The following is a 22479-nucleotide window of genomic DNA, read 5'->3' as shown; positions in this document are numbered from 1 at the left end:
GTAGGAAGGATATTACTGACTATAAGGCTGGGGAAGTTATTACTTTCTGATTGCAATAGGTTTTGGCCAAAAAATATTCCACCATGTGAAAAATTTAAGGAACGTGCAGTAATTAGTGGACTTCTGAGGTATTTAGAAGAGTAAATTTTAGACACTGTGCTGAAGAAAATATCAAAAAGCTTTGTTTTAGGTATCTTTTTGGTTTAGATATCGCAACATGGACTCATTTCAAAGTATCTACATGAGCTTCAGCTTGCTGTTTTTTATTGCAAAGGATGACACTTGGATATGCAAGAAGGTACTGATTCAAGATTAAGGGAGTACAGAGTTCAAGATGACTATTTAAGGTTTTGTATTAAATATATTAAGAAAATCTGGGAAATTAATCTTAGCACTACTCTATGGGACTACTTGCATCTCTACCAGAAAGGCATGCAATCATCGGACTTCAATTTGAAAATTTGGTGCTTACCAATAGAAAGAGCATAGCTAATATCTTAGGAATTGATGAAATAATCAGTGAAAATCTATTTTTCCAGAAGAGGACAGGTAGTAGTGCTACTTGTTTATATAATTCGAACTGAATTTAACACTCTCTACACGAAATCAAGTTTTCAAAAAATAGAATTGGTCAAGAAGTAGAAAGGAAAATAGATATACTAAAGCATTCTAAAGGCTTTTCATGCCATCCAGTCCTTACTCATATTAATGGTAAAGTGTTGATTACTTTTTAAGCATAATTCACTTTGGAGAATTACTAAATTGTAAGTAACGTTTTTTGCTTTGCTTTTTCAACTTTGTTTTGTTTAACACTGGAACAAGTCCAGTACTTTCATGATATCTTTCTTGAACTCTTATATAATTAGTAAACTTTTTGTATGACTTAGCCCAAAGGCAGAGCAAACTCTATAGTATTTATTTTCTCCCAACGTTTCCTTATTCTAAACACTAGCTGCTTTTTTGCAACTAACCCTTAGTTATAGATATTTAAGAAATTTACTAAATAAAAAAAAAGACAAGAAAAGCTCTGGTTAGTATCTATTTTTAGTATTGGCATTTTTTAAGTCTTAAATGCTGCAATCCAGCCCCTTTTCAATGCAACTTAATTAGAGCCATAAATATTTTAAAAATTTGCCAAGCAGAAAAAAGGTAAAAAAAAAAGCAGAGTAGTTAGTTACTAATTCTTTGTTTGAAAATTTTGACGTTAGGTGATGTCTTAGACGCTTTATAAGTATGTTTCAGCTTGTGTTAGGTAGGTAAGAACTATAGAAATTTTATAAGTACATCAAATACAAAACTTGTCATTTTAATCTGCACAGGTTAGAAGGTTATATAAAACAGCCCTATTGCTATTGCTAGGTAAGAGGGCTGACAAAGTGTGTCCGTCAAGTAATTTTCTGCGTTTGTGAACTGTGAACTATTTGAATGACTATAATAGCTGTGTTTGGGAGTGAATAATGTAACAGTCCATTATCTTATCAGTTTGCTAGACACCTGTACAGTCGTTGGAACTATTAAGGTATTCCCTAATCTTTAAGTTAAACGTTTTTGCGTTGATTGACGAAGTAAGTAAGCTGCATGAAATATAAAAGCTGTGGTAATCGAATAGGATTAGTACTGATACTTATGAACCTGTCACGCAAAGTAGATATAGGTTTTGTGTTATCAGCAAGACTGCAACATGAGATACGTCCAACTCAAATGAGGAATCAGTGCGGTGTGATTCTCAACGAATGATCTGCACCTGTCGTCGAGTTAGCTTTCTATTGTCTGCTGGACGACACTAAGTATCTTATCTAGCATTCCGCTTGCTTTAAGGTCGTTGTTTACTCCTGGAGCTTCGCCAACAAGCATAATTCTTGCACCTTGACTACCGTTGGTTTACCTCACAACCTTCAAATGACTTGACTGCACTTCTTAGTTCATCCATGCTGTCACATTTCCTTGCGAGTTCCCTTGCTTCAATCACTCAGTCACTGAAACATGCATTGCTGTTCTTTTGGTAGCAGATTGCATAGCTCCTCGTCACCTTCTGTTAGTGTACAGTCACTGGTACCATTGCATGGTAAAATTTTAGTAATTCTAAGTTTTCATAGCTCATAGTGTCTCTCAAACTTTTCTTCTTTCCTCATGGCCATTCATACTTCAGTTCAGATAAATGTCTAATATATAATATACCGTTATAGGTGATCTACTCATGCTGGATACAGCTTGCAAGCAACCACTAGCTTTTAGTGTCTGTTCTTTGTTATTTAGGTCCTTATATTTCACATTTAAATATTTTGGGAGTCTAATTTCATGATTTTGCTCTGGACTTGAAAGGCTTCCTTTTTTGAGAATGACTTGTTCATCTCATAATTCTGTGATTTCAGGATTAATCATGCAAAATTTACCAGTACATTCATATCCTACTGGTTCACCTTTAATATCCTCTAGCTGGATATCCATGACGAAAATTCTCTCTAGCACTCCAATTTGCACCGCAGCAAGACCAAAACCTTCTGAATGTACATAGTTTCAAACATATCATTTGCTAATCCTTTAATTTTATCATTTATACCTGTTATACCTGTTCACTGGCATATTCGGGAGCAGCTACAATTGATAAATTAAGCATAAAATTATAGTTCTATGTTTTATTTTTTCCTTTGTCTACTATTTGGATATATTAAAATGTTGCTGTATTTTTGTATTTTTGTAATGGAAATATAAATTATTAAAAGAAGCTGCCCGAATGAAATTATATAGTAAGGTTAACTCTGCAGTAATGGTAAAACCCAAGAGAAATGTTTTTGCTGTTTTAGATAAAGGTACAACGAAAATTATCTGTCTAATTGTTAATATAAGTGGCAACTCCAACTATAAAATAACAGGCACAGGTTATTATAAGATTGCAGAAGGTAAAGTGGTGGATCAATAACTGACCTAAAGTATGCAAGTTACTCTGTCTCGTCTACTATAGGTTGGCTGAGCAATTATAAGAGGAAGCTATACCAGTACTGCTGGACGTGGCATCTCATCTCAATGTGCACAGTGAGTACTGCAGCTGATCGTGGTACCTCTGACAGAGATATAAACGTGTAATTTGTCAAACCTTTGAGAAATAAATTGAAGAAAACGCCACTTGGATGATTTGACTGACATAAGGGAGGGAAGAGATTATCTGCATAACCAATAATAGCAGTATAAGCATGGCAGGTTATATTGCTTCCGCGTGTTCTGCAGGTTTTGCTTGTCTTAGTGAAGATGAAAAAGAGCTTGGAACTGCTATTGCTGATATAGGAGGTGAGTGTACTGCAATTGGGATTTTCAAAAGAAGCAAACTTATACCTGCAAGCAGGTGGTGTTCATAAAAATACTGTACGTAGCACTGCTGTAACTCCAATAGATGAAAATGAATACATTAGAGTGCGAAGGATGGAATACCCAGATCTGAAGTTGTTGACATCATGAGACCAAGGATGGTCTTATGTTGGTCAAAGAGCAATTTAGGAAGCAGAAGGTCAAATTAATAAAGTGGTCACCACAGGTGGCACTAGTCGGTTGGCAAGTAGGAAGGAGATTGCAAGCTATATATTCAATAAACAAGTCCGTATTGGGTGTCCTGAGTCGTGCGCTGGTCTTGTCATGAAGCTAATAGTTGACAATTTTTATAAAAATAACCCTGATATGCTGGGTCAGGATGATAAAATAAGTAAATCGCACCATTGGGTGAAATCAAAAGTCACGGTCTAGGCCATATGGACAAGATTTTATAGAAGCAACATAAGAGGCCTAATAGAATTTGAGTGTTCCATAAAAACCTCAGTAGTTTTAGCAAACCTGGAAAGATACACCTAACATGTGTAATTCATAAACTTCTATAAATTACACAGAATATTCAGTTTGATTTTTACCCTACAATTTTGAGTATTTGCCATTAATTCGATACGTATGGTTATGCGTTACGTACTGGTTTTCTGGTTAGTGGAAGCACATTGCAGTTACACTCTCGACACTTAGAGTCTATGACACTTACTTTGATAATTGACGAGTTGTAAGCAAGGCTGTTAATTTTGCATAAGAATGTGTATGGTACAGAAAATATAAACATAACTTTACATTCACAAAAACATTTTGAATTTATGCGTAAAGCTAAAGCTTAGCAGCTGAAACTCTTGATTTCATTGCACCATATGTAAAGGTACAATTCCGGCACTATTAAACTATAAAGAATACCCCAAGTCGATTTGCACTTCGAGAGATGCTGTTGTATGTCATGGCATTCCTGACGATAAACTATTAGAGATGGGGACATTTTAAATATCGACGTTACGGTGACTTTAAATGGTTGGTATGGTGATACAAGCCGAATGTTCTGAGCTGGCAAACCATCAATAAAGCGAAACGCTTATGTGATACTACTTATGTTGCATCTGGTAATAAATTGGCCGAGATAGGACTGCTGTAGGGAAGTATATTAGAGATTTTGGCTATTCTCTAGTACATAGCAGCTATTGGGGACAGAATGGTGTAGTACAGGAAAAGCCTAATGTATTAAAGGAGGGATGTTTTCTACAACAGAAGCACTGGTCAACACTGGAAAACATGAAACTCTGTTAGTAGACTTGATAGTTGGATAGAGAGATCTTTCACTCTCTCCACAATGTTAGCATAGCGCTTGGGGTGACCAAAGGACACAATGTCACCTAAAAATTGGCATTTTCCGCCTTACAACTAGATTCTTTCACAAATATATAAATATTATGATTTGAAAACAGGGAAACGGAACTACAAACTTCACCAGCTTCAACATTGAAGCTATTTATCTTCTCTATACAGATTAAACGACAAAAAACTCAATCTACTTGATACCTTTTATTCCATTTTTTGCACTATGTGCACCGTATATCATGATAACCTTTCAAGGTTTTTACTTAGTATAATTGAAATGCGCTTGTTAAAGCATTCGGCACAGTAAAAAACACCAATTTAAAAAGATAGGTAGTGAATAATTAGCTAACAGGATTTTTTTACCTTTTTTCTGCTTAGTAAATTTTCTAACGTTTAAATTTAGATCAGCTATGACTTAAGACGTTTAGAATAAAAAAATGTTAACTATAAAGTTAATATAAATAACTAGCCACCAACGGTCCTTCTTTCCTTAGCTAGATTCGATCTAAAGATACCGTGAAGTATGATGAGGAATCGCCATTTCAGTGTGCTGAATCCAATGTTTGAGCACTGGAATGACAAAAAGAGGGGAGTATAAACTTTCTCAAACTCATTCAGTTATGCTTTCAAAACAGTGGTATAATGGTTATTAATATATAAAAGTTATAGTGAACAGACTTGAAGCGGAAGGCACTGGTGCAGTGCGAATAATATTTAGTATGCCTTCATCTCGAGAAGCCCGCCCGTATGGGTAAGAGTGAGTAATGGTTGTGGGCTGAGCTACTCCCAGCAATATAGAGGGTGATTTTATTATCGTCGACGACCACTGAGTTCCGCTCAAGCATAAGCTGGTTTAATCAGACTTTAGCAGGCTCAACAGTAGAAAAAAGAGATAACTGTGCTTGTGATGCATCAGGAAGATTTATCCTGACACCTTCTCTCCAAACCGAAAAATATTTTGCATTAAATTTGTTTGCCAACAATAGATAAAAATAAGGAGTCGATCTATTCAATCGAAAAGCCAATGTCTCCTTCTCTTATTACTGTAATCAGAGTAACTACAAGTAAGTACAAGAGCTGAATTACAGCATAAGTGTTAGAACAACGCCATCCGTAATACTACCTTCGAGAGAAGAAGGTCAGTTGCTATAACTGCTAGATGGAGAAGAAGAGATTGGAACGATAAAAACTGACTTAGGAATTACCTTTGCTGTGCCATATCAACAAAACCCTCTGTCGCTTTCAAGTGATATAATTAAACTGGAGTGGGCTGAAGCGCTGTAGAAGTTTTCCTGATGATCCCTTGCCTGTAGCTTAAAGGTAGCACTGCGATGCTAGCAACTTTAGCACTACCTGGGCAAAAGTAGGTAATAAATTCTATTTACTCAATGTATAATGCCACATGCAATTTTGATTGAAGCAGAAACAAGTGGTCAACAATAGTACAATATCTGAAGGTAATGTCACATAATGATAAGCCCACTTGATTTCATTAAATTGTTCCGACTGGCAAGGTTTGTCTACTGCATCAAGCAGTATGGCTAAGCAATTCTGAATACGAGATTTGAATGTTTCCAGAAATCCGTCATGACGACCAACTGGACAGCTAAGGAAAACACTAATACCTTCAGAATCAGGAGTTTTCCCATACCTTATTTGAGATATCCATGGTAAAATCAGTACAGTTAATATCATTTATTGCATAAATTACCTGTAAACTGTAAATTGCAACGTTTGTACAGTACACACTAAAATTTGACAGCTTAACTAGATTACCTCTTGAAGCTCTATTTTTTATATAGCACTCATTTGTGAGTTCATTGACATCAGAGTCACAAAATTCTCACTTATCTTTGCATATCTCATATAGTAATTTCTAATTCATTGTCACTTTCTCTTAGAGTTAAGAACTTTTCTAATACAGAGATTAGAGCGCTTATTTGCAAATATAACTGCAATAAATTTCACTAAACTCTCACTCAAGTGTTCATTTACAGAAAGTATTACTTCTTTTTTGACTACAAAAGAAATCATAGGATGGGATAGGGATATAAAGACATCATGTTGACTTTTAAAAAAGCTAACGAAAATTCCACTTCTTTTCTTATAACACTTAGCTTATTCTCTGAGACGAGAAACAGTGCTCTAGTGTAAGATGAAGCTAAATTACTGTATTGGGTCGGTCTTTTCATGCTAAATTATCTATATAAACCTTGCGCTCTTCAAGCCAAGCATTTTTTTATAGGCAGTCCTCTTTTAAGGAAAGGAAGCATAAATCATATCTGATTGGATAATCTAAAAAACTAAAATTCTTACTTAGAGGAAATTTAGAGGATTTTACAATAGATCGATACTAAAGATAATATATTGATATATCTTCTTCAAGCAGACTTGTTTTAACTTCTATAAAAATAAGCTCTTTTTTTAGATACAATTAAGTCAATTTCACTAAACTTACAACAATAACAGTGTTTTATAACCTAATACCATTTCAACTTCAAATATAATAAAATTAACAACTCACCAAAATAACCTACAAAACAGTGCAATCCACTCACCATAAGAAACTATGATAATAATTAACTTTTCGTCGCTACTTCATTTTTCCTTCATTTTTATCACAAACCTTACCTTTTGCTGTAACTGTAACATCTCTATCAACTATTTCTACTACTGCCATTGAAGCACAATCACTCTTTCGAGCACTAAATTTTATTACTCTAGAATAACCACCTGATAACAATCCTGATAACGGCCAGCTAAAACATTTAGCAACTTATCAACTACCAATTTATTATGAAAGCGAGAAAGTAATAGCCTTCTACCATGTAAAGTATTCTTATCCTTAGTAATCGTAATAAACTTTTGCACATACGGACCCTTCGGTAAAGTAATTAAAATCTTCGTGATTAATTAATGAAATAGATAGATTCTTTAACATCGATAATCTATGTTCAGTACAACGAGATAGTTTCCATTTTATTATTCCATGTTTCATATATCACCTAATCTTCATCAGTATCACCTAACCTAGCCAATTCATCTATGTCCTTAGGTTGCCAATCTGATATATCCATACCCAAAAACGAGCCAAAATTATTTAAAACCGCCTTAATTTCATTCTATCAAAATTAGCAGTTTTTAACATTTCACTTCCTGTCGTTTGTCAAGATCACCTATATAAGTGATATTTTCATTCTTTAAGCAATCATTGACCTGATAGACGACTCCATTTCATCTACTTTATGCAATAAGATAGGGTCATAACCCAAATCTTTATAACCACTGGGCGAAGAAACCTGTGATTTTTTATAACAGCAGAGTGAACAGCTTGACTCGGAGAAATTGTGTCATCACTTTCAACTGACAATATCAATCTATCCTTATCAGTAACTTGACCAACACAACTATTTTCTACTCTATACGAAAATCTGTTTATGGGACTACAAAAAGTATTAACCGGAATAAAACTAATTAGATCCTGCTCATTCATAGCTTCAAAAATTCGTTTTCCTTATATTTAGTTACGGAAAGGTGACCTTTTCCGCTAGCCACACACATAGTCATGTTGAGCTCTACATCCTGTTCCAGTGTACAAATCAGCAGATCTTTATTAAAAATAGAACACTGATCATCAGTTTCTATCTTGCTAAGGCCCTTTAGCACTCAAACTTAGGCATTTATTAGAAGTGCCATTTAATTTACACCTCAACACACCAATACTGAATACTATATCAGTCACATCTTCTCTTACTCCTTGGTTGAAGCAACTCATGAGTTATACCATAAACAGCACTACCTATAAGAGAAGACAACATTACACGCCTTAATGCATTACCTAATTACCTAAAGCAAAACCACTCTCCAATGGTTCTAGCACAGTATCACCCTTCTCGCTTGAGTCACTTGATACTACTTTCGTCGAATTAGGCTTAGTTAATTTATCTAAACTGTCAAAAACAGGAATACCGTCATCCTTAACACATAAAATAACCTTTTCAAATATCCTATACCCTTCTTTTTTTTCTTAACCTAGATCCATTATGAGAAATCGTAGTCTTATTCGCAATTGAGGTAACTGTTAACCCGCAGCTCTGAAGTGCTTTAACTGCAGTCTCGGTACCAAAACCAGGGCCACGAATTATCCCAGAAACAACCTCCACACCAAATTTCTCTATTCCAGCTTTTGCAGCAGCCTGTAAGGCTTTACTCGCACCATAAGTTGTAGACTTTCTTGAGCCTGGAAAACCATGAGTACCTACGAAAGTTTGGTACCGAGTGTTACCTTGAACACCAGCCACATTTATAAAAGTATTATTAAAAGTTGCACGAATGTGAATAACCCCAGTAACAAACTTGCTGCGCTTCTATCAGCCGTTCTGATCTTTTTCATTAAAACACACAATAAAAAATTTCATTCTTTTCCCGCAAGCGAGATCCACCTTTACGAGTTTTAGCATTGCAGGTAAACCTTTCCTGTGTCTCACTCCCTATAGCACCCCATCTCTACTAAACACTTTATATTCATAGCCACTTCTTTCCTGAGATCACCCTCTATGGAATAATTTTGCCTAATGAAGCTGTTGATCTTTTCTATACATTTATCTCGCAATTCCGAACCACATTTACTCTTGTCAGTCCCGCAAGCATGGCAAATTATATTTGCAGTAGAAATATGTATAAGTTAATCCAAAAGAAATACATTTCTGAACATATACACCTGCAATACACGTCACCGATATTTTATTAATAATAATTCTTAATTTTATGATATAAAACAACTCAGAGTCAAACTAAACTGCAAGAAATTTTACTTTCAATCTCTTGTTTTACCTGGTTAACATTAAGATTAGCTCAATCATTAATAATTTATCTCTGTAACACTCACTGGACTCTTTATTTGGACTGATATTCGTCTATTCTTCTATCAATTGCAGATAAGTCAGAATCATCAATTCTCTTTTCTAGTCTTGCACTTGCACAAACATGACTATCATCATCTTTGAAAGAAGATGTACTGTATACACTTTACAGTCCAAGCAGTCGAGACGGTTTGTAATCTGTCAATTGCTACCTTATCGCTAAGCTGCAATTCAATTACAGTATCCACACCTCTATTATATTTCCCGCAAAACTTGAGTTAAGAAATGAGTTTGATTTAGATTTTTTGGAAAACCGTCGAATAAAAAATTATCATCCATCAATGCAAGCTGATCATATAATAATTCATATATAACTCCATCTTGAATTAAATTACCACAGTACAGATTCTACAGTATCTTTTATTTTTTTGCCTACTCACTACTGCAACTAGATATAATATTCCTCAATAAATCCCCTACTGAAATTAACTTTAAGTTATATCTTCCTACTAGTAAGCTTGACTGAGTATCTTTACTGGAACCAAAAATTGTAATAATCATCTTAATTTCTTTGTTTTAGATTCATATTTTTTTTATCCAGCTATCATATCTATTAAAAAACATATACGTCTGTATTTGCATAACAGTATCAGTAGTAACATTAACTATAATCAACAAGCTCGTCCCACCAAAATAAATGGCATATCATAATAATATCTCATGACTTCAGGCACAGTACATATGACCACCAGATATGCGGAAACAATAAAAGTTAATTTAAGAACTATACCTTGAAGGCAATCAGAAGTGTGTTTTCCTCGTCTTCTACCAGTATAAAACCATTATTTTTTTTAAGAAAATCTGCATTTTTCTCTGGATTAAATATAAAATTAGTATAGAAAAAGTTAAAAAACACTATAAGCGCTGAGTAAGCTGCAATATAAACTACTTTGTTTGCCATAAAACAGTTTAAAATAAAATCAGAAAAAGCATGCCCCTTATAGAAGTCTGCAATTGAAACAGGCATTAATAAAATTGCATTGGCAAAAATAGTAGGTATTACATCAGATAAATTAATCTTTAGTGGAATATAAGTAAAGCCATCACTATGCAATCTTTTAAACTGCTTTTTAGGTATTGAACAGTGATCATTTCTATAAGAAGATTCTACAAAATAATTAAAGGTAGCAGTAAAAAAATAACACAAAAACAAAAAGGATAATAAGCAACGACATGCTACCATCTTTATTTAATACTAACAAGAAGGAAAAAGCACAATGCATACCTGTGAAGGTAATTAATGAGACAGCATTACCTATACCACTAGCACTGATTTGCTCACAAAGCTATATTAACACAAAAGGTTGAGAATACCACTCACTGTACGAAACATAACACCAGGTTGGATTACAACTAATGTTCCTTCCCTGTTCGTATAATAATAATTAGATGAAGAATCAATCTATTTAGAATAGAACTGATTGAAATGTACAAAACACTGTGGTCATACAACGTATACAGGAATTCATCCTTCGACGCTTTTATTCTCCATTATTTTAACTTCATTAATTCCTTTAACGACAGAAGATGCAACTATATATGACATAACATTCAGTACTAAAATTATTATCCTAGCTAATGCCCCAATCGAAAATAGATTAAATACTCCAAAAATACTAGCACCTTCTTTAGGAAATATATCATTAATTATATCATGATTAATTCCAAGAATACCTAAATGAATACAAAATAAAGCTATTATCGTAAAAAGCATGCGCCTTAATAAATTACCTTTATATAATAAAGAAGGATCTAAACTATTAAACGGTGATTTGCTGCCCATTCTTATGATAGTATTTCCACCCACCACCAATTGAAGTTACAGATTTCTTTGCAGCTCATTTAGCTTACCTTTATTAAGAAGCTTAATTTTATCTTTAATACACTTTATAAAAGCCTTATCAGAGTTTTTCTCTATTTCTTTAGTCTCTAATAAGCGCTGCAAATTAACTATAGAACATATGTTTCTACGTATGGGATTAAAACCTCATTTAGGTAAACTTTTAGGTATACATAGACTGTCGTGCACCTTCAAATCCATTTATGGAGGTACTGCTCCTAGCCTTCTACCCTTTATGTCCCCTACCAGATGTTTTACCTTTACCTCAACCGATACTTCTACCTATTAATTTAGGCTTCTTTTTCTTTGATAATTCAGTAAATATAGAGTAGCATTATTCATACTTTACCTACTTCCGACTACCTCGCTAATTTCTTTACCCCTTTTGCTCGCCACTTGACGAGGAGATAACATATTATCAAAGGCCTTAAATACTGCACATATAACGTTATGAGGATTATTCGATCTAGTAGATTTAGCTACTACATCTTTTATGCCCAACACCTCAAAAACCGACCCAATCGATCCCCCAGCAATAATGCCTGTTCCAGCTCTAGTTGCTCTTAAAACTATTTCACCAGAGCAAAATTTAGCCTTAATATCATGGTGCAAAGTTCTACCTTCACGTAAATACACTCTAATCATTGATTTTTTTGCAGCATTTACAACTTTTATCCTTGCTTCAGCAACTTCTGCATGCTTACCCATTCTACATCCCACCCTACCCTTCTCATCTCCAGTAACAACCAAAACTGAAAATGAGAACCTCCTACCACCTTTGGTGACTGTCGACACTCTCCTACTGAAACTAAAAGCTCTGACCAGTCATTATTATTTTGGAAATTATAGTCATATTTAAAATATTCTAAAATTTAAATCCAGAGCTTCGTAAGGCTTCAGCAAACTGAGAAACCAACCCTGTATATTTATATGCTCCACGGTCAAATACCAATTTTTGTTCTAACTTCATATTAGATGGGCGTTCAATCATTAAAGAAGAAACCTGCTTTATACTTTCAGTATTGATTCCCCTTTTACATACATCCTTAATTTTAGCATCCAAAGTAGAAACAAAAGTGAGAGTTACTCCTTTTTCATCATTGATTAATTGAGCATAAAAATCCCTATTAGATTTAAATATGGATATACGTAAACGCTTAACACCACTGTTGAGCTTCTTTCTGTTACGCAAATTCCTCTTCTCAGAATTACTTAAAAATTATTTAACCTTCTCACCTTAATTACTTCCCTTTACTCACAACTTTACGCAACATAAACTTGCCTTATATTACAATACCTTTGCCTTTATAAGGGTCATATTTTCTAATTTTGCATATATCAGATGCCATCACATAGACCTTTTGCTTGTCCATACCATTAACCACCAAGTGAGTTGGCTTTATATACTTAATCTCAACATCTTTAGGCACTTTATACTTAATATTATGGCTATAACCAAGATATACAGTCAAATACTTACCATCACACTCTGCTTTGCACACAATACCGTTAATCTCAAGATCAACAGAAAAACCATTAACTATACCATTAATAATATTATCAATGTTACTTCTTAAGTGTCCCATATAGGTTTCATTTCACTGTAACTAACTTTGCCTTGATCAACAGAAAGCAGTAACTGGTTATCAGTAACCTGAAACACAGTATCACTTCATAGCCTAAACTCTTTTTCCGCCTTAGCACTTTTTATTAACACTTACCATCATTACATTCAACTGAAACACCAGCAGGAATATCGGTAGATGCTGCTACACCTATGCGAGACATAAATGTCTCCCATTACTTAAAACACACAAAATTTCTCCACCAAACTTTACTTATGTGCATCGTAATCAGTCATCACCCCCTTGGATGTGGATGCAATAAAAATATCAAGTCCATTATATGCTTTAGAAATATCCTTGTGCTTAGAATAACACTCTGACTTCGATACTCTAACTATATCACTAATTACAGGTGATCTCTCATAATACTTTAATTTTACAACAAAAGATGGTATATTACCCGCAACTTCTTTTGGTAATCAAGAAGATGTCCTGCATCCTTTAAGATCTTTAGTATGGAAGAATTTACCTTAGAGATTGAGCATTACGTATCCTCGCTAACAAATCACCAGTACTATCCGATAATGTCACAATATACTCTCTTACCAACTAGGCTTTGTGATATCTGGAATTTTCTCAGAAGAACACAAACCACGAAAACAATTCTGCATAAACCAAATTTTCTATGTACTCCTCTTGGCCTTCCAGTTAAAGCACATCTATTTCTAATTCTGATTTTAGATGAATCTCTAGGTAATTCTTTTATAACTTATTTTGAGCTGCAAACCTCTCGTCAATAAGTAATGTTTATTATAGACTTCAATCTTTCTCTTTTCTCTCCATACTGATCACACCATTTTATTCTACGAAGATTTCTCTGTACTATAGATTTTTTTGCCATATACCTCTTCTCTTAACTTTCTTAACAAAAAAAGGAAACTCAAAAGCTAGCAATAATTCTTTCGCTTCTTTATCACTGGCTGTACTTGTTACAATATTAACATCCATACCTCTAATTTTACTTACTTTATCATAATCTATTTCCAAAAATGGAATATGTTCTTTTTATACCAAAACAGAAATTACCATCAAATTGTTTCACACTAAACCCTCTAAAATTTTTTCCTCTCGGTAAAGCAACATATCAACCTTTCTAAAAATTCATACATTTTATCTCTACGTAAAGTTACTTTACAACCTACTGTAGCACCTTTCCTTATCTGCAAACCAGAAATGGACTTCTTTGCAAATACTGATACAGGTTTTTGTCCTGCAATTAAATATAGATCATCAAATGGTCCATTTATTGCTTTATTGTCTGTGGCAGCACCTTTAATACATACTTTGACAAGCTCTGCATTATATTGCCTAGTTGAACTTATCCTTTAAGGATTTTACTATGCTATTTCTATACAATTCTTCAAACACACTAACCTATCTATAACTTTAAACCACACTCTAGTTGGAGACTGTTTTGAACATTAGCTTCGACTCACCACAATTTTATAAATATATTCTACTTCACTATCATCGTCACTCAGCATACTCAATGTCACAGCTGCACCAAACATTACTGAATCACCGTTCACTTCTATTATTTCTGCATGTGAAAGCTTGTTTTCTAATTCCATCATACGACCTTCAATTACTATTCCTCATAAGTTTTAACACCCAATTAAAATGAACCTTGATAATACCACAATTTAATTCCTAGTCCAATATACGAAAACTCTTACAAATTATAGGATTTTCATAAAAATCGATATTCAAATTCGAAATAAAAATTAATTTTAATTGCAAAAATGAATTAAAACCATGACCAATTAAAACTTTATTAATTTCGCTACTCAAAATTTTTGCAAAACTTAATTATTAAAGTTTGTTTTATTATTTAAGCTGTTAATGACCACACCGTGTACGACTAGTTCCCGTACAATGCATATACAATAACTAATTAAGTTGAAAAAAAATATTTTTTTAATGAATTGCTATTTTTTAATAGTTTTAACATTTAACTAAAATAAAATTTGATAATAGTAGGACTTTTAACGTAGTTTAATATACAAAAAAGGTTTTAATTCATTGCAAATCATAAAATTTTCATAAAATTCGATCTAAAGATTTCAAATAAAAATTAATTTTAGCTGCAGAAATGAATTAAATTTACGACAAATTAAAAATTTTATTAATATCACTTCTCGAATATTAAAAAAAACTTAGTTATTAAAGTTTATTTTCTTATTACGTATGCAACGCATAAAATTAAATAGCTGAATTCAAATTAACTAATTTTTTTAAGGAATTGATATTTTTTAATAGTTTTAACATTTAATTAAAATGATTTTTTGATATTGCTAGAATTTATTTCATAGGTTAATGTACAACAACCTAACAAATTATTTAATTTGCATAAAGTTTGATATTTAAATTTGAAATAAAAATTAATTTGAATTGTAAGAATAAAATAAACGACAAATAAAGAATTTAATTAATTTTGCTATGATTCGATTTTTTTAAATATTTTAGCATTTAATTAAATTAAATTTTGACAATTACGGGATTTATTTCATAGTTCAATATACAAAAAATTTTGAAATTAATTTTTATTTCAAATTTAAATATCAAATTTCATGAAATTTCAACAATTTATTAGGGTTTGTATATTAAACTATAAAATAAATTCTAGCAATATCAAAAAATCATTTTAATTTAAATGTTAAAATATTAAAAAAAATCGATTCATTGGAAAAATTAAATAATTTGTATTTAATTGATTGATTTTTATGCATTGCATAGGTACTGGTTACATACATTGTGGTCATTTAACCAGCAAAAATAATAAAATCAAGTTTAGAAATTGAGTTCTGAATAATATTTCAGAAGCAAAATTAATTAAATTTTTAATTAGTCATAGAACTAACTCATTTTTACAATTAATGCTAATTTTTAATTCAAATTTAAAATTGATTTTTGTGAAAATCCTATAATTTGTAAGGTTTTTTGCGTAATAAACTGGGAAATGTTAGGGTTTTGTATATTAAACTATAAAATAAATGCCGGAATTGTCAAAATTTAATTTAATTAAATGTTAGAATATTGAAAAATATCAATTCATAAAAAAAAAATTAGATAATTGGAACTTAATTGATTGTTTTTTATTCATTTCATGGATACTGGTCATTTGATCAGCATAAATAATTAAATAATCATTCAAAATTATGCTTTAAACAATGTATTATTTGCAAAATTATTTAAATTTTTAACTTGCCACTGTTCTAACTCATTCTTACAATTGAAATTAATTTTTATTTCAAATCTAAATATCAAATTTTATGAAAATTCAATAATTTGTTAGGTTTTTGTATACTAAACTATAAAATAAATATAAAACTAAACTATAAAATAAATATAAAACTACTAAACTATAAAATAAACTATAAAATAAATTGTCAAAATTTAATTTAATTAAATGTCAGAAGATCAATTCATAAAAAAAAATTAGATAATTTGAACTTAATTGATTATTTTTTATTCATTTCATGGATACTGGTCATTTACGGTTGGTCATTTGGTCAGCATAAATAATTAAATAAACTTTGAAAATTAAGTTTTAATCAATATTTGATTAGCGAAATTGATTAAATTTTTAATTTATCACGGTTTTAATTCATTCTTACAATTGAAATTAATTTTTACTTCGAATCTAAATATCAAATTTTATGAATATTCAATAATTTGTTAAGATTTTATATATTAAACTATAAAATAAATTCTAGCAATATCAAAAAATCATTTTAATTAAATGCTAAAATATTTAAAAATATCAATTCCTTAAAACAAATTGATATTTTGAGCTTAATTGATTAATTTATATGCATTGCACAGGTACTGGTCATTTACTGTTGGTCATTTGATCAGCATAAATAATAAAATAAACTTTAAAAATTAAGTTTTAATCAATATTTTACTAGCAAAATTAATTAGATTTTTAATTTTTCACGATTTTAATTCATTCTTACAATGAAAATTAATTTATATTTCAAATTTAAATATTAAATTTTATGAAAACTCAATAATTTATTAGTGCTTTGCGTATTAAACTATAAAATAAATGCTGGAATTGTCAAAATTTAATTTAATTAAATGTTAGAATATTGAAAAATATCAATTCATAAAAAAAATTAGATAATTTGAACTTAATTGATTAATTTATAAGCGTTGCATAGATACTGGTCACAACATCGTGGTCATTTGATCAGCATAAATAATTAAGGTTTAAAGTTTTGATTGAAATTTCACTTGTTAAAATAATAAAATTTTTAATTAGTCATAGAACTAACTCATTTTTACAATTAATGCTAATTTTTAATTCAAATTTAAAATTGATTTTTGTGAAAATCCTATAATTTGTCAGGTTTTTTGCGTAATAAACTGGGAAATGTTAGGGTTTTGTATATTAAACTATAAAATAAATGCCGGAATTGTCTTTGTGAGAGTTTCATAAAAATATACGAAATAGCAGGATTGACTTATCAAGTTAATCTGTTCTTTGTCTTGCTGTAATCGAATTGCATGACATGACATGCTCAATGCAATCACTTAATTATATTTCAGCATTAAATTCGTTTTCCAAACATATCTGTGAATTCTATATACTTGAAGATTTGAGTTTTTTTTTTTTTTTTTTTTTTTTTTTTTACAAATAAGTGTTCGAAGAAATATAAATACCACAGTAAATTTGGGTGATAGTCGTTGTACAATGTTGCTTCAATCGAAACAGACTATAGAATTATTAGCATGACAATTAAGATGATATTTCAAGTTCCAGTTTATTTCGACAAACTTAAAATTAATTACAATTATATACGTTCAGTGGTATACTCAAATGTATAATTGGATAAACTAATACCCACCGTAATAAATTCATTCTTCTTTACTGTTTCTTTTGGATATATAATTTCATAAAATTTTCAAGAAAATGTGTGAATTCTATTAAATCTTTTTTATGTTTATTTAGTTTTTCGTTAATTGTTTCATTAATTTTATTATTACTATGTGTTATTCTGAGATTTATGAATAATGATTATTAAGGATAAAATTATCAAATCTATAAACGTGACTTACCTAATCATAAACGACTTCTAATCTCCTAAGAATAAATATTGGAAATAAGTCAACATATTTCCAATTGTCATTTAATTTACGTCACCAAAATTTAAAACTGAAACTTTTTTCAAAATGCAAATAATTCATTCAATATTTTACTTACCTTCAATATACTATATTTTATTAAACAAAGCAGACAAATACTGCACAACTGATTAAATATTTCACCATACGATGACATTTAATCCCAGCTATTCATCAGTTCCCTTTATGCAAATGTTACTCCATTTTGTCAACCAAACTTTTGAAAATTGTCCCATGTTTTCAAACATCAAACATCGCTTATGTTGAAATTCTTTCTGATAATAGCAGTGGATGCATGTCAAAAAGCAATAATTAGCAAATTTCAGGTGATGCTTCCATCCGATGAAGTTCCCATCGGTGATACTATCAATAGATGTGAAGATGCTACTTTATTAAATGAACCCATTAAATGCATCGAAAATGATTAGAATCTTATTCCTCACGTCGTATTACTGAAATGATGGAACAATATCCTTCCTAAGTAATCCTTTCGGATTCAAAAGAGCATTCATAAACTACCAGTTGGGCGAGAGAAAAACGAAAATGTAAAAGAAAAAAACGATAAACAATAGGCAGATTAAAAACTGTTTGAACCTTTGATCTTTAATTGAAATAAAAAGCTTTCATTTGAATATTTCTGTCATTTCATAAAATTCTGTCCCATCATGTTCTTCACTGTATCTATAACACCAATCATCTGGTTCAATCTTCTGCTTTGCATCGCTTCTAATAAAAATGAAACTTCCCATCTACCTAATTTTGGTGCTGCTGATAAAATTGTTACAAATAATACTTATTCTGATATCTCAGACAGCTTTGATTACAACAATTTTGAGCCATTGTTTGGCTCAGAATTTCCATCCGATCCTTCGCAGTTGATTGATTTCGATCAGTTGAGTGAAATTGAGGATATAAGTAGCAAAGAATCGATACCCGAGATCACAAATGCTCCTCATCCTGGCTTTTCAAACAGCCATGGTTTGTTGGGTCGCACTAATTTGGGCTCATTACTTGGTTCATATACAGATTCAAATAGGAATGTGTGGAGAGATGCTAATGGAGAATTAAAAACAAATGATGATAAAGCACGATATCCTATCATTAGAGGTGAGACTTTTGCTTCAAATGTGTGAAAAGTGAACAGCTTCTTGTGATCTAAGTTATTTAGATGCTCAAAGTGAAACTTCTTCGCCACTTAATGTCGACACCGATGACATTATTACATATATGCACTTACCTGGTTCACAACAAAATGCGGTTCCGATCTATTTTCACCAACTTACTCTTTCCCCAGATGACACATCCGATCAACACGGAAATGCTGAACAGAACAATATGGGCAATAAGCACTTCTCGGATAACTTGATTGTCCCCGACTACAGGGAAAATACCAATGAACGATCAGAAACAGGTAATGACAAATTACATAACGATTTCTCGCTCTATCTTTTATAGTTCTTTATTTTCATCAGCAGCATGAAATTGATGAAGCGACATTAAAAGTATGGTTTTTACTTTATATATGTGAGAAGATAAATAAACTTTCTATCTAAGTTATTCAAAATGCAATATGATACTTTTTTTTATGGCACTGACATTTTTGTGATTTTCACATTACTCAACTACAAAATGGTGTAGTAGATTTATTAATTGCAAAAATAAATGTTTTGACATGAATTTTTCAGATAAGAGAAAGTATATTTGTCATTACCCCGGGTGTAATATGATCACGGAAAATTACAAAGAATATGTAATACATAAGAAAACACACGGTCAGCCCTTCATCTATGAATGCAAAGTGCCCGGTTGTGGGAAGACATTCCACCATGATTCATCATTTCGCAATCACAAACAGATGCATGAACCTAATCCTCAGTGCGAGGGCTGTGGCAAATTCTTCGCCACCAGGAATGCACTGTGTCGTCATAAGAGGATCTGCCAAACAAAATCTCGTTAGTTTGCAAATTTAACAAAAAAAAAAATTCATATGTGAGTCTAAAATGGAGTGCCTGTGAAATGAACTATGGAGCACCTGTTGGACCAAGATAGTTGATACAACGGAAAATTCACAATTACATTTTGTTGCAAGGCTGTTGAAAGTTCAATAACTCTAAGGAGAAAAAGAAATCCCCAAGATTTTAGCTATTCTATTTACCAAAACTTATATCCAATGCAAGATCGATACATATATATGCTCAAAAATAATTAAGCAATTTCTTTTTCGTGATCTAAATTATTTGAAATGGAATGTATTTCACTGAAGTAATATTTTTATGGTTTATTAGATTACTTAATTAGCTGCCAAACACCATAATAAAATACCAATTGCAAAAACAAATATATTAAAAGTTTTTTAGACAAACAAAGCTACAAATGTCTCTATCCTGGGTGTGCTGTGATCGCGAAAAGTTACAACGAATATATAACACATAGGAAGACACATGGTCAGCCCTTCATCTATGAATGCAGAGTGCCCGATTGTGGGCGAACATTCGACTATGAACCATCATTTTGCAATCACAAGCAAACGCATGAACCTCGTCCTCAGTGCGAGGGTTGTGGCAAATTCTTCATCAGTAGGAATGGACTGCATTGTCATAAAAAGAGCTGCAAATCCCGTTAGTTTCCAAATTTAGCAAAATTTTAAACAGATATGTCAACCTGAAATAGAATGTGTGTGAAATGTATTATGAAACATTTGCGCGAACGCTGGGTGACAATACAAAATTCATTAGACACACTCATTAAGATGCTATATATTTTTTTTTGCACTCAGTACTACTACACACGACCTAAGAATCAATTGCTTAAAAATGTGTTGACAGTGGTGACAATGGCGCTTCAATATACAAACATCAACAAACATTGAAAATATCCTTTCACTCTTAATCAAATTGTTTTATTTTCCTAATTCGTGGAACGTATGCGGAAAAGCATATTATTCTATCCACAAAGCCAAACTACGACAAACTGCAATAATTTTTTTTTGGCGTTATAAAATTAAAAATTTTCATTCTAGAAAATGAGACACAATTTGGGCATTCTTCGCATGCATGAGAAAAGAGCGTAACAATCGGACGTTTTCGAGGCATCAGAATGCGGTGGCCAATTTATAATTTTATTTTATCATTGTGTTTTATAATATTTCATCTTTATTTAATATTCCATGAATATCACAGAAATGCATAAATGTACTAATTGGCAATAAAATTCGGAGGCAAGCATTTAAATGTACAAAATGCGTTCACAACTGAAATAAACGATTTGTTATGCAAAAAACCAACATGAAAAAGCATCATAAATGAGAAGCTAAAAATTTATAACAAAAATTGGCATCACGAAGTGGTTTTAAGCAAAGAAATGGTTTTTTTTCCTATATATATGAAAATTATAAGAAAAAATTTTCCACCTATAATTTAGCCTAACCATAACATGCAAAATAAATGGCAGATATTATGTTTAATGAAAAAATTTCCCCGGGTATCCGACACTAAAAAATTTTGTAAGTTAATCGTTGAAAAGTGAATGTAGAAAAACATCAAAGATTTAAAATCATCACAAGAACAATATTACTTTCCTATATATGAAAGGTACTGTTTCATATCTAATACAGAAGGCGACAAAACCAACATTTATCATCAAAATCAAAATTGTCGTCAAAAAGAGCAACAAATGTGCAGTTATTCCAATAAAATATGCAATTTTTCATGTAATCATATCATATGGAAAAGGATTAGGATGACATTTGCATTTGAGCCTAGGGTTAGGCTTAGGATGATACCTATACTTACACCATTAGAAGCTGCAACATTTTTCTCTTCATTATCACTCGCTCAGATGTATTATAACCATTCAATATACTATATTTTATTAAACAAAGCAGACAGGATTATTTAATACTACACAATTAATTAAATATTTCACCATACGATGACATTTAATCCCAGCTATTCATCAGTTCCCTTTATGCAAATGTTACTCCATTTTGTCAACCAAACTTTTGAAAATTGTCCCATGTTTTCAAACATCAAACATCGCTTATGTTGAAATTCTTTCTGATAATAGCAGTGGATGCATGTCAAAAAGCAATAATTAGCAAATTTCAGGTGATGCTTCCATCCGATGAAGTCCCATCGGTGATACTATCAATAGATGTGAAGATGCGACTTTATTAAATGAACCCAATTAAATGCATCGAAACTGATTAGAATCTTATCCCTCACGTCGTATTACTGAAATGATGGAACAATATCCTTCCTAAGTATCAGATTTACGTACGCGCTATTGTAACACTTCCTTCCGGATTCAA

At 31.7% G+C, this 22479-nt stretch overlaps 2 protein-coding genes and 21 pseudogenes across 23 annotated transcripts; 4 read left to right on the top strand and 19 right to left on the bottom strand.

Annotated features, from left to right (window-relative positions):
• Positions 1-401: 401 nt before the first annotated feature.
• Positions 402-641, top strand: Bm18249 (annotated as a pseudogene). Its single transcript has one exon. A coding segment is annotated over exon 1 (240 nt).
• An 898-nt stretch (positions 642-1539) lies between these two features.
• Bm18248 lies at positions 1540-1881 on the bottom strand (annotated as a pseudogene). The gene has a single exon. A coding segment is annotated over exon 1 (342 nt).
• A 471-nt stretch (positions 1882-2352) lies between these two features.
• Bm9466 (30S ribosomal protein S11, putative) lies at positions 2353-14614 on the bottom strand (the record flags this gene model as incomplete). Its single annotated transcript, XM_043082634.1, has 9 exons — positions 2353-2501; positions 8500-8603; positions 8686-8893; positions 11769-12217; positions 12333-12418; positions 12774-12955; positions 13137-13190; positions 14179-14334; positions 14527-14614. 9 exons carry the CDS (start codon positions 14612-14614, stop codon positions 2353-2355), a joined length of 1476 nt encoding a protein of 491 aa, XP_042938568.1.
• On the bottom strand, positions 2508-2567 carry Bm18247 (annotated as a pseudogene). The gene has a single exon. A coding segment is annotated over exon 1 (60 nt).
• Positions 3367-3732, top strand: Bm18246 (annotated as a pseudogene). Its single transcript has one exon. A coding segment is annotated over exon 1 (366 nt).
• Positions 4086-4658, top strand: Bm18245 (annotated as a pseudogene). Its single transcript has one exon. A coding segment is annotated over exon 1 (573 nt).
• Positions 6571-6759, bottom strand: Bm18244 (annotated as a pseudogene). The gene has a single exon. A coding segment is annotated over exon 1 (189 nt).
• Bm18243 lies at positions 6884-7078 on the bottom strand (annotated as a pseudogene). The gene has a single exon. A coding segment is annotated over exon 1 (195 nt).
• Positions 7550-7651, bottom strand: Bm18242 (annotated as a pseudogene). The gene has a single exon. A coding segment is annotated over exon 1 (102 nt).
• Positions 7730-8629, bottom strand: Bm18241 (annotated as a pseudogene). The gene has a single exon. A coding segment is annotated over exon 1 (900 nt).
• Bm18240 lies at positions 8664-9011 on the bottom strand (annotated as a pseudogene). Its single transcript has one exon. A coding segment is annotated over exon 1 (348 nt).
• Bm18239 lies at positions 9327-9389 on the bottom strand (annotated as a pseudogene). The gene has a single exon. A coding segment is annotated over exon 1 (63 nt).
• On the bottom strand, positions 9669-10076 carry Bm18238 (annotated as a pseudogene). The gene has a single exon. A coding segment is annotated over exon 1 (408 nt).
• On the bottom strand, positions 10873-11358 carry Bm18237 (annotated as a pseudogene). The gene has a single exon. A coding segment is annotated over exon 1 (486 nt).
• Bm18236 lies at positions 11582-11743 on the bottom strand (annotated as a pseudogene). Its single transcript has one exon. A coding segment is annotated over exon 1 (162 nt).
• Positions 12225-12260, bottom strand: Bm18235 (annotated as a pseudogene). The gene has a single exon. A coding segment is annotated over exon 1 (36 nt).
• On the bottom strand, positions 12284-12634 carry Bm18234 (annotated as a pseudogene). The gene has a single exon. A coding segment is annotated over exon 1 (351 nt).
• Positions 12992-13132, bottom strand: Bm18233 (annotated as a pseudogene). The gene has a single exon. A coding segment is annotated over exon 1 (141 nt).
• Bm18232 lies at positions 13518-13571 on the bottom strand (annotated as a pseudogene). The gene has a single exon. A coding segment is annotated over exon 1 (54 nt).
• Positions 13636-13881, bottom strand: Bm18231 (annotated as a pseudogene). The gene has a single exon. A coding segment is annotated over exon 1 (246 nt).
• Positions 14352-14405, bottom strand: Bm18230 (annotated as a pseudogene). Its single transcript has one exon. A coding segment is annotated over exon 1 (54 nt).
• Bm18229 lies at positions 14444-14626 on the bottom strand (annotated as a pseudogene). Its single transcript has one exon. A coding segment is annotated over exon 1 (183 nt).
• A 4209-nt stretch (positions 14627-18835) lies between these two features.
• Bm17075 (Uncharacterized protein) lies at positions 18836-21227 on the top strand (the record flags this gene model as incomplete). The annotated part of the gene is made up of 5 exons (XM_043082633.1): positions 18836-19277; positions 19339-19581; positions 19856-20122; positions 20528-20788; positions 21190-21227. The coding sequence occupies 5 exons, from the start codon at positions 18836-18838 to the stop codon at positions 21225-21227; spliced, it is 1251 nt and encodes a 416-aa protein (XP_042938567.1).
• Between the last annotated feature and the right edge of the window lie 1252 nt (positions 21228-22479).

The sequence above is a fragment of the Brugia malayi genome (assembly GCF_000002995.4).
Source record: "Brugia malayi strain FR3 genome assembly, contig: Bm_007, whole genome shotgun sequence".
Lineage (NCBI taxonomy): Eukaryota > Metazoa > Nematoda > Chromadorea > Rhabditida > Onchocercidae > Brugia > Brugia malayi.
The sequence above is the reverse complement of the archived record's forward strand: the minus strand, read 5'-3'. Positions and strand labels throughout refer to the sequence as shown.